General features: G+C 44.3%; 1 protein-coding gene across 1 annotated transcript; it reads right to left on the reverse strand.

Moving 5' to 3' along the window:
* Window positions 1–3,977: 3,977 nt before the first annotated feature.
* On the reverse strand, window positions 3,978–11,412 carry LOC129849492 (zinc finger protein 320-like). Its single transcript, XM_055916323.1, has 2 exons — window positions 10,536–11,412; window positions 3,978–8,201 (listed from the first exon to the last, which is right to left on the reverse strand). Exons 1-2 carry the CDS (start codon window positions 11,259–11,261, stop codon window positions 6,993–6,995), a joined length of 1,935 nt encoding a protein of 644 aa, XP_055772298.1. The 5' UTR covers window positions 11,262–11,412; the 3' UTR covers window positions 3,978–6,992.
* Window positions 11,413–11,418: the final 6 nt, after the last annotated feature.

Raw genomic sequence — 11,418 nt, forward strand, 5'->3', positions numbered from 1 at the left:
TGTGCTGTTTGGATTGCCTAATAGAAGTAATTTGAAATGATTTATACTTTTACTTTTGATACTTAAGTATATTTTTGCAATTACATTTGATACTTAAGTGTATTTAAAACCAAATACTTTTACTCAAGTAGTATTTTACTGGGTGACTCACTTTTACTTGAGTCATTTTCTATTAAGGTATGAATGCGCGCTATGGTGCACGAGCGGTGTGGTCAGCATGTAACATGCGTGAGCGTTGCAAAATAAATGTACACATACATCTAATTCAATCATTGCCCCCACACTGCTTGCGCGAGTCAACGAGTATCTGCGTAGCCAGGCGCTAAAATAGAACTTGATTCTATTTGTCGCGCTGCAAGTCCCGCCTCTCCCATCTCCTCATTGGTTTTTAGGAGCATATACCCACGTGGGTGATTGAAAGATGAACTGAGGTCCACACTCCAGTCCAGTTGGTTGTGGTAATGCACATTTAAAGTTGGTTGTAAACCGCCATATAAAGTCCAAATTAGAAGAAGCCTGAAGGAGGAGAGATTACTGAAAACTAACTCGGTTTACCCTTTTATCGGTGGATTAATTGTCGGAGTAGAGGACCTTGGGTTGTTATTTTACCTTAAATACACATTGTTTATATCCCAGGACAAATTAGCTAGCAACAGCAAGCTAGCTAAATTTGACCTGTCCCCAAATTAATATAGTTGGTTCAGTTTGTTTTGATATTTAAACCTGCGTCTCCCGATTGCATCTGGTGTGGGTGGACAAAATCAACACTCTTTGTGCATGGGGGCATTGTCATGCTGAAACAGGAAATGGCTGCCACAAAGTTGAAAGCACAGGATTGTCTAGAATGTCATTGTATGCTGTAGTTCCAGTGAAGGGAAATCTTAACGCTAAGGGGCCCGAACCATGAAAAACATACCGAGACCATTATTCCTCCTCCACCAAACTTTACAGTTGGCACAATGCATTGGGTCAGGTAGTGTTCTCCTGGCATCTGCCAAACCCAGATTTGTCCGTCAGACTGCCAGATGATGCAGTGTGATTCATTACTCCAGATAACGCGTTTCCACTGCTCCAGAGTCCAATGGCGGCGAGCTTTACACCACTCCAGCCGATGCTTGGCATTCCGCATGGTGATCTTAGGCTTGTGTGCTGCTGCGCTGCCATTTCATAAATAGCTACCAAACAAGGTTATGGCTAACTAGTGTGGTAGCAATTCTATAGAAAAAGAGAGACTGCAGATTCCTCTTACAACAACTTTATTGTGAGATTTGCAAAAATGAAGCAATTAACAAACATAGTCGGGTCTTTTTTTTAATAGACACAGTACAACCTCTTGTCTACGTGGCAATTTAGCAGATGTGTGGAATCAGGGGTGGAACAGTGTAAAAGGCGATTGGTTTGTCTGTGCATATTAAGATGGCCCGAGGTTGATAGCCCGAGGTTGATAGCACGGGGGCTCAACCGTATAACTGCGTTTTGTCACAGTTCACACTATAATGTGCTCCTCCTTCCTGCAAGGTTCCACACAGCTGACTTCCTGCAGATAGTAAACTCACGGGATGTCTCACATGCTGCGGTCGCACAGATCGAACAGATCTTAGTCATAAGACTGGGCGTATAGCTAAGTCACACAAAGACACGTTTGTATCAGGTTAGAAAAGCACTAGCATATAACGAGACGGATCTTTAAGCAGTAAAACATGGGATAGATTGACTAATTCTGTAATTTCCCACAACACTAGGGATTGATGCAAAAAAGTAAACAAAATCATGCTTCCTGATGTAATCCACTACTTTCATACAGCCGTACCATTCTGATGTAATCCATTACTCTCATACAGCCGTACAATTCGGATGTAATCCACTACTTTCATACAGCCGTACCATTCTGATATAATCCATTACTCTCATGCAGCCGTACCATTCTGATGTAATCCACTACTCTCATGCAGCCGTACCATTCTGATGAAATCCATTACTCTCATGCAGCCGTACCATTCTGATGTAATCCATTACTCTCATGCAGCCGTACCATTCTGATGTAATCCACTACTCTCATGCAGCCGTACAATTCGGATGTAATCCACTACTTTCATACAGCCGTACCATTCTGATATAATCCATTACTCTCATGCAGCCGTACCATTCTGATGTAATCCACTACTTTCATACAGCCGTACCATTCTGATGTAATCCACTACTTTCATACAGCCGTATCATTCTGATGTAATCCATTACTCTCATGCAGCCGTACCATTCTGACCCCTAACTACGTATATGGGAGGGTCTCAAGGTGTCTCTTCAGGCTAGGCCCAGTAGCTCAAGTCAAACAAGTCATATTACTTTGTTATAATGCAGGAAAACTGAAATTAGTTTGACCTAATTTCTAACAGCATGTCACGTGTTCAACTAGAAGTGGAAGAAACATGTATTCAGAGCATGCAGCTTGCAAGAATCTTAACTTTCAACCTCTCTCTGACCCAGTCTGAAATACCTACACGTTTCAAGCAAACCACCATAGTCCCCATGCCCAAAAAAGGTAACCTAAATTACTATTGTCCAGTAGCATTCACATCTATAGCCATGACATGTTTTGAAAGGCTTGTCATGGCTCACATCAACACCATTATCCAAGACACTTTGGACCCACTCCAATTCAGATACCACAACAGATCCACAAAGGACTCAATCTCTACTGCACGCCACACTGTCCTTTCCACCTGGACAAAAGGAACATCTACATGAGAATGCTGCTCATTGACTACAGCTCAGCGTTCAACACCATAGTGCCATCCAAGCTCATCACTAAGCTAAGGACCCTGGGACTGAACACCTCCCTCAACAACTGGACTTCCTGATGGGATGTCCCCAGGTGGTGAGGGTAGGCAACAACACATCTGCCACGGTGGCCCTCAACACAGGTGCATAAAATTAGATTTGTATTATATGTAACCCTGTCAATCAATACGCATAGTACAGTGGAGGCTGCTGAGGGGAGGACGGCTCATTATAATAGCTGGAACAGAGCAAATGGAACGGCATCAAACCATGTATTTGATACCATTCCATTGATTCAGCTCCAGCCATTACCACGAGCCCGTCCTCCCGAATTAAGGTGCCACCAACCTCCTGTGGCATAGTATACGTTGGTAACTTCCTGTTTAGTTTCAAGCAATTTTCTGACCTTTTATCTGAGGGTTTCTTCGGTTTAATGTAGAATCTCTCCAATCTAACAATATACGGACGCTCCTTCAGGTGTCATAAGTTCAGTTGAATAAATTGTTATTCATTGGTCCTTATCATCACAAGAAAATTGATTAAGAGTCCAAAGGTGATAAGAGTATGGAAGACACGTATCCACTATCCCCCCCCATCAGTCCAGCCAGGCAATTCATAAACTTGATCTCCACATGGGGAAAAAGCCCCTAGACATTATTTCTCTTTGCATACACCTTGCCGTCTGCCCCTCTGACCTCTGCAACAGTGTTGCAATTTATTATTACATGCAGTAATAAGTGTGCCACCCAGTCGACAGAGCTGCCAACAGCTAATTCATGTCTGCTCATGTCTGTAAGGGAGGTGGAGAGAGGAGAGGTAAAATAAGTGAAACTAATGTTTTGGCTAATGCATTGGATTGGAATACATAGCTATAATAAATCCCTGTATTTCCATGTGAACATATTGCAACTGTTGTGACTTCTGGCTAAGGATATTCAAGATTAATTGAGCTAATTGATTTAATTAATTTGGTAGTCCTATCCAAATGAATCTAAGAGGGCAACATTAAGGGTTTTAATATAGAGGCCACTTGAATTAACTTGATCAGTAGTCATCATTAACCGGTATAGCATCTACTCCTCTATCAACAACAGTGTTAATCAACAGTCAATTGACTATGTTCTCATTCTGAACGGTTGTCGGGCTCTAAAACGTCCAAGAACCCAATGTCTTGCAAATTAACTCAATGCCACAAATAATTCATTCAAGGTTTTATTTACAAGGTTTTATTTACTAGACTAAATAAGTTGGAAAATTCAATAGTTAACAGATACGATATAGGAGGCAGGGTATACAAGATACAGCGCAGTTGTCTAGGGGACAATCTCCATGAATTAACCACCGTACCCAACTCAGCAAATCCAACAGTACAAGACTTTTGAGGATGAGATGGTCTCATCAACTGAGAGGGAAATATGAGAGGCTCCACCAACACATGCCTTCACAACCGTGAAATGATAGTTTTGCCACCCAGAAATCGCCAGTGAGACCAGGCTATCAGATCACATCTGAATGTGGACAATGCAGAGACAGTATGGATCATGGGTTGGTAAATTAGACCTGCCGTCTCACACACACAACGCCACTTTCATAGATTAGGGCCCAATTAATTTATTTAAATTGACTGATTTCCTTATATGAATTGTAACTCAGTAAAATATTTGAAATTGTTGCATGTTGCGTTTATATTTTTGTTCAGTAAAATAACCAAGAGAGGAAGATGTGGGTATCACTCCTTTGGCTGTGAGTTATTTCTGGCCCCCTGGCCTCAGCTCCACGAGAGGGAGAGACCACCATCCTCCAAGCACTTATCCCATCCTGACGGAATCTCACTGAGAGGCAACATCGACATACAATGAATTTCCCTGTTACATTATTCCTATTCTATGGATTTCACATGACTGGGAATAGAGATACCTTTAAAAAAAAAGGTAGGGGCCTGGATGGATGAGAAACAGTATCTGGTGTGACCACCATTTGCCTCCCGCAGTGTGACACATCTCCTTCACATAGAGTTGATCAGGCTATTGATTGTGGCCTGTGGAATGTTGTCCCACTCCTCTTCAATGGCTGTGCGAAGTTGTTGGATATTGGCGGAAACTGAAACATGCTGTCGGACACGTCGATCCAGAGCATCCCAAACATGCTAAATGGGTGACATGTCTGGTGAGTATGCAGGCTATGGAAGAACTGGGAAATGTTCAGCTTCCAGGAATTGTGTACAGATCCTTGCGACATAAGGCTGTGCATTAACATGCTGAAACAGGAGGTGATGGTGACAGATGAATGGAATGACAATGGGCGTCAGGATCTCATCACGGTATATCTGTGCATTAAGATAAATGCAAGTGTGTTCGTTGTCCATAGCTTGCCTGCCCATATCATAACCCTACCGCCACCACGGGGCACTCTGTTCACAACGTTGACATCAGCAAACCGCTCACCCACATGATGCCATACACGTGGTCTGCGGTTGTGAGGCTGGTTGCGTGTACAGTAGAATTCTCTAAAACGACGTTGGAGGCGGCTTATGGTAGTGAAATTAACATAAAATGATTTGGCAACAGCTGTGATGGACATTCCTGCAGTCAGCATGTCGATTGCACAAGCCCTCAACTTGGGACATCTGTGTTGTGGGACAAAAGTGCACATTTTAGAGTGGCCTTTTATTGTCCCCAGTACAAGGTGCACCTGTGTAATGATCATGCTGTTTCATCAGCTTCTTGATAGGCCACATCTGTCAGGTGGATGGATTATCTTGGCAAAGGAGAAATGCTCACTAAACAGGGATGTAACACATTTCTGCACAACATTTGAGAGAAATAAGCTTTCTGTGCATATGAAAAATGATTAGGATCTTTTATTTCAGCTCATGAAACATTACATGTTGCATTTATATTTTTGTTCAGTGTATTATCAGTCCAGGAAAGTAGACCTAAAGTCTATTAGAGTTAATGTAATTATTTCTCTGACCCCGCAGTATGTATTGCGAACTCACAGCACGCTCCGCAGTGTCCTTTCTGGAAAATCTTCTGTCTGAGTAGGATACGGCTTCCTTGGTCGGTCTTTTGGTTTCCAAGGAGATTAGATCAATCGTCCAACGGGCGTGGCCTCGCCTTGGAGAACTTGATCTCATTTATGTTTAGTAAGTCCTCTAATTTATAGGGAGACTCACAGAATGCAGGCTCTAAGACGAGTGGGCTTTTCGTCACAACACAACAATATCAAGTGGAAGTGTTACAAATAAGGGACAAGTGGATTCTCTTTTAGGAACACTTCAGAGGAACAATGAATGCTTGGCAGCTTTTACAAAACCGAGGGGTGTGTTTGAAATGGCATCCTATTTCCTGTATAGTGCACTACATTTTTGTTCTGCAAAGAGAGGAAGGGAAACGGTAACACGGGGAAGGGGAAACGGTAACACGGGTGAGGGGTAAACGGTAACACGGGGCGGGGGAAACGGTAACACGGGGCGGGGGAAACGGTAACAAGGGGCGGGGGAAACGGTAACATGGGGATGGGGAAACGGTAACACGGGGATGGGGAAACGGTAACACGGGGATGGGGAAACGGTAACACGGGGATGGGGAAACGGTAACACGGGGATGGGGAAACGGTAACACGGGGATGGGGAAACGGTAACACGGGGATGGGGAAACGGTAACACGGGGATGGGGAAACGGTAACACAGGGCGGGGGAAACGGTAACACGGGGAGTGGGAAACGGTAACACGGGGCGTGGGAAACGGTAACACGGGGCGGGGGAAACGGTAACACGGGGAGTGGGAAACGGTAACACGGGGAGTGGGAAACGGTAACACGGGGCGGGGGAAACGGTAACACGGGGAGTGGGAAACGGTAACACGGGGAGTGGGAAACGGTAACACGGGGAAAGACACTACTTTTGATCAGAGCTGTAGGTTTATTTGGTCATAAAGTAGTGCACTATATTAGGGAATAGGGAACGCAGCTCGGTGTCTGTATAGTCCTGTTCCCATAGTCACCTGAGAAGCCTCTCACCTACGTGGCTGCTTACAGCTGTACTGCTTTAAGGACCCACTCTCCAGTTCTCTCCAGTTCCTACACTCAGAACACTGGGGCTGTGTGCCAAATGGCACCCTATTCAGTGCTCTACATTTGACCAGAATCCTATGGGCCCTAGTGCACAATTTAGAGAATAGGGTGCCATTTGGGGCGTAGCCCCGAGGTTCCTCTCACCTGGTTTGCTGCTCACACCTGTGCCTCTTCAGGGACCCACTCTGACTGTAGCTCCTACAGCACTCCGTGCATTTGTACGGCTTCTCTCCTGTGTGGACAACCATGTGTACTTTACGGGACGCCGAAGTGATGAAGCACTTGTCGCACTCGGAGCATTTGTATGGTTTCTCCCCTGTGTGTCTCCTCATGTGCTGCGCTAGATGCCCACTCTGACTGTATCTCCTACAGCACTCTGTGCATTTGTACGGCTTCTCTCCTGTGTGGACAACCATGTGCACTTTACGAGACGCCGGGGTGATGAAGCACTTGTCACACTCGGAGCATTTGTATGGTTTCTCCCCTGTGTGTTTGATTGTAACGTGGTCTTTCAATTGGTACCCCTGTTTGAACTGCTTCCCACAGTCCTGGCAAGAGAACAGTGTTTTCCTGCTGTGTTGTCGCCGGTGGATCATAAGGGTGTGCGGCCGAGCAAAGGTCATGGGACACTCTGGGCAGGACAGCGGGCGCTCGCCGGTGTGGCTCAGCCGGTGATACTTCAGACTAATGTAACGGACAAAACTCTGGCTGCACTCCGGGCATACGTACGGTTTATTTCCGCTGTGGGCCGTCATGTGGCTCTTCAGGTGGTCGGAGATTTTGAAGCTTTGGCCACACTGCGGGCAGACGTAGGGCCGCGCGTCGCTGTGGAACCGCATGTGGCGGGTCAGGTTGGATTTGAACGTGAAGGTTCTGCCGCATTGGAGGCAGGCGAAGGGGCGCTCCACCTCGTGGATTGGTCGGTGCTCGTCTAGACTGCCTTTCCGGGAGAACGTTTTATGGCACACCTCACAGGAGTACGGCCGGTACTGTGTGTGGCTCCGGGAATGTAACTTAAACTGAATTTTGGAGAAGAACTTCTGGCCGCAGTCCGGACACGGGAACCTGGGGACCTTCTGGTTATGAGGCCAACATTCCAGGTCAGATCGTAACGCAGCCAGATTGAATGGCTGAACAGTAGACGACTGCAGCTGCCTCCCATCCTCCTGGTGGTACAGGGGGACATCCTTCATCTTGATACCCAAGTGATGTGCATCTGTCCTGGGGTCGCTCTCTGTAGGTCCCCTGGTGTTACCCATCTCTGGGTCGTAGCTCTCTGGCTTCACAGAGTTCAACCAGTGTTCATCACTTCTCATTTCGATAGGCAGCTCGTCCATCTCTTGTTTCACCTGGTTTAGAATAAAAGAGCTTTATTGTCCCAGAGGAAACTTAAGCGATAGTAAGATACATCAAGATATCTAGTACATTTATACAGTGCACTCGGAAAGTATTCAGACCCCTTGACTTTTTCCACATTGTTACATTAGCCTTGTTCTAAAATTGAATAAATAGATTTTTTCCCACTCAATCTACACACAATACCCCATAATGACAAAGCAAAAAGTTTTTAAAAAATGTTTGCAAATGTATTAAAAAATAAAACACTGAAATATCACATTTACATAAGTATTCAGATCCTTTACTCTGTACTTTATTGAAGCACCTTTTGAACCTTTGGCAGCGATTACAGCCTCGAGTCTTCTTGGGGATGACGCTACAAGCTTGGCACACCTGTATTTGGGGAGTTTCTCCCATTCTTCACTGCAGAACCTCTTAAGCTCTGTCAGGTTGGATGGGGAGTGTTGCTTCACAGTTATTTTCAGGTCTCTCCAGAGATGTTCGATTCGGTTCAAGTCCGGGCTCTGGATGGGCCACTCAACGTCATTCAGAAACTTGTCCCGAAGCCACTCCTGTGTTGTCTTGGCTGTGTGCTTAGGGTGGTTGTCCTGTTGGACGGTGAACCTTCACCCCAGTCTGAGGTCCTGAGTGCTCTGGAGCAGGTTTTCATCAAGGATCTCTGTAATTTGCTCTCTTCATCATTGCCTCGATCCTGACTAGTCTCCCAGTCCCTGCCGTTGAAAAACATCCCCACAGTATGATGCTGCCACCACCATGCTTCACAGTAGGGATGGTGCCAGGTTTCCTCCAGGTGTGACACTTGGCATTCAGGCCAAAATAGTTGAATCTGGGTTTCATCAGACCAGAGAATCTTGTTTCTCATGGTCAGAGTCCTTTAGGTGCTTTTTGGCAAACTCCAAGCAGGCTGTCATGTGCCTTTTACTGATGAGTGGCTTCCATCTGGCCACTCTACCATAAAGGCCTGGTTGGTGGAGTGCTGCAGAGACTGTTGTCCTTCTGGAAAGTTCTTCCATCTCCACAGAGGAACTCTGGAGCTCTGTCCGAGTGACCTTCGGGTTCTTGGTCAGGACTCTTGGTGGTTCCAAACGTCTTTCATTTAAAAATGGAGGCCACTGTGTTCTTGGGGATCTTCAATGCTGCAGACATTTTTTGGTACCCTTCCTCAGATCTGTGCCTCGACACAATCCTGTCTCGGAGCTCTACTTACAACAATTCCTTCGACCTCATGGCTTGGTTTTATCTCTGACATGCACAGTCAACTGTGGTACCTTATATAGACAGGTGTGTGCCTTTCCAAATCATGTCCAATCAATTGAATTTACCACAGGTGGACTCCAATCACGTTGTAGAAACATCTCAAGGATGATCAATGGAAACAGGATGCACCTGAGCTCAATTTCGAGTCTCATAGCAAAGGTTCTGAATACTTATGTAAATAAGTATTTTTGAATACATTTGTAAGCATTTCTAAAAACCTGTTTTGCTTTGTCATTATGGGGTATTGTGTGTAGATTTATGAACATTTTTTATTTAATACATTTTAGAATGAGGCTGTAACGTCACAAAATGTGGAAAGAGTCAAGGGGTCTGAATACTTTCTGAATGAACTGTAGCTACAACCTTCACACAGACATATCTAGTAAACATATAGCTACAACCTTCACACAGACATATCTGGTAAACATATAGCTGCAACCTTCACACAGACATATCTAGTAAACATATAGCTACAACCTTCACACAGACATATCTAGTAAACATATAGCTACAACCTTCACACAGACATATCTAGTAAACATATAGCTGCAACATTCACACAGACAGATATCTAGTAAACATATAGCTGTAACATTCACACAGACAGATACCTAGTAAACATATAGCTGTAACATTCACACAGACAGATATCTAGTAAACATATAGCTGTAACATTCACACAGACAGATATCTAGTAAACATATAGCTGTAACATTCAAACAGACAGATACCTAGTAAACATATAGCTGTAACATTCACACAGACAGATATCTAGTAAACTTATAGCTGTAACCTTCAAACAGACAGATATCTAGTAAACATATAACTAACATTCACACAGACAGATATCTAGTAAACATATAGCTGTAACCTTCAAACAGACAGATATCTAGTAAACATATAGCTGCAACATTCACACAGACAGATATCTAGTAAACATATAGCTGCAACATTCACACAGACAGATATCTAGTAAACATATAGCTGTAACATTCACACAGACAGATACAAATGCTATAAAAGATCTCAATTACATTTTCATTTAAAAGCCACAAGTTTAAACCTACCTCTTGTTTTGCTGCGTCAGGCCTCAAGATGGTGCTGGAGAGTTTGAGAATTATCTTGGGTTTATTTTTGCTTCCCTTCGGGCAGTGCTGATGTCTAGGCACTAGTGATTCCTGACTAGAAACACTTTTGCTGTCAGCAGAGTCGTTTCCTTTTCCTGTGGATTGTTTCTTTCCTCTGCTGGTGGTGGAGTTTTTCTTCTGGTTGTTCTGATTAAGTCTAGGAGCACAGAGAGACAATTGATCCTTTGTCAGTCTGTGGAGTCTCAAGATGGGTAAAGAAACAGCAGCGGACATTTTGAGTTGATTCAGGTTAACACTATGCAGAGAATCTCCTTCCTCCATTTTGAGTTGATTCAGGTTAACGCTATGCAGAGAATCTCCTTCCTCCATTTTGAGTTGATTCAGGTTAACGCTATGCAGAGAATCTCCTTCCTCCATTTTGAGTTGATTCAGGTTAACGCTATGCAGAGAATCTCCTTCCTCCATTTTGAGTCGATTCAGGTTAACGCTATGCAGAGAATCTCCTTCCTCCATTTTGAGTCGATTCAGGTTAACGCTATGCAGAGAATCTCCTTCCTCCATTTTGAGTTGATTCAGGTTAACGCTATGCAGAGAATCTCCTTCCTCCATTTTGAGTTGATTCAGGTTAACGCTATGCAGAGAATCTCCTTCCTCCATTTTGAGTTGATTCAGGTTAACGCTATGCAGAGAATCTCCTTCCTCCATTTTCAGTTGATTCAGGTTAACACTATGCAGAGAATCTCCTTCCTCGTCTTCTCCTTATAAGACAGCTCTAGGCTGGTGCCATGTGGTTGACTGTTATGGGTCGTCTTCTCCTTATAAGACAGCTCCAGGCTGGTGCCATGTGGTTGACTGTTATGGC

Source organism: Salvelinus fontinalis, unplaced genomic scaffold (genome assembly GCF_029448725.1).
Source record: "Salvelinus fontinalis isolate EN_2023a unplaced genomic scaffold, ASM2944872v1 scaffold_1493, whole genome shotgun sequence".
Lineage (NCBI taxonomy): Eukaryota > Metazoa > Chordata > Actinopteri > Salmoniformes > Salmonidae > Salvelinus > Salvelinus fontinalis.

Coding starts and splice junctions, on each gene's coding strand:
- LOC129849492 (XM_055916323.1), bottom strand. CDS start 11,261: ATGGAGGAAGGAGATTCTCTGCATAGCGTTAACCTGAATCAACTCAAA. Junction 8,202..10,535: donor CTGACGCAGCAAAACAAGAG/GTAGGTTTAAAC, acceptor ATTCTAAACCAG/GTGAAACAAGAGATGGACGA.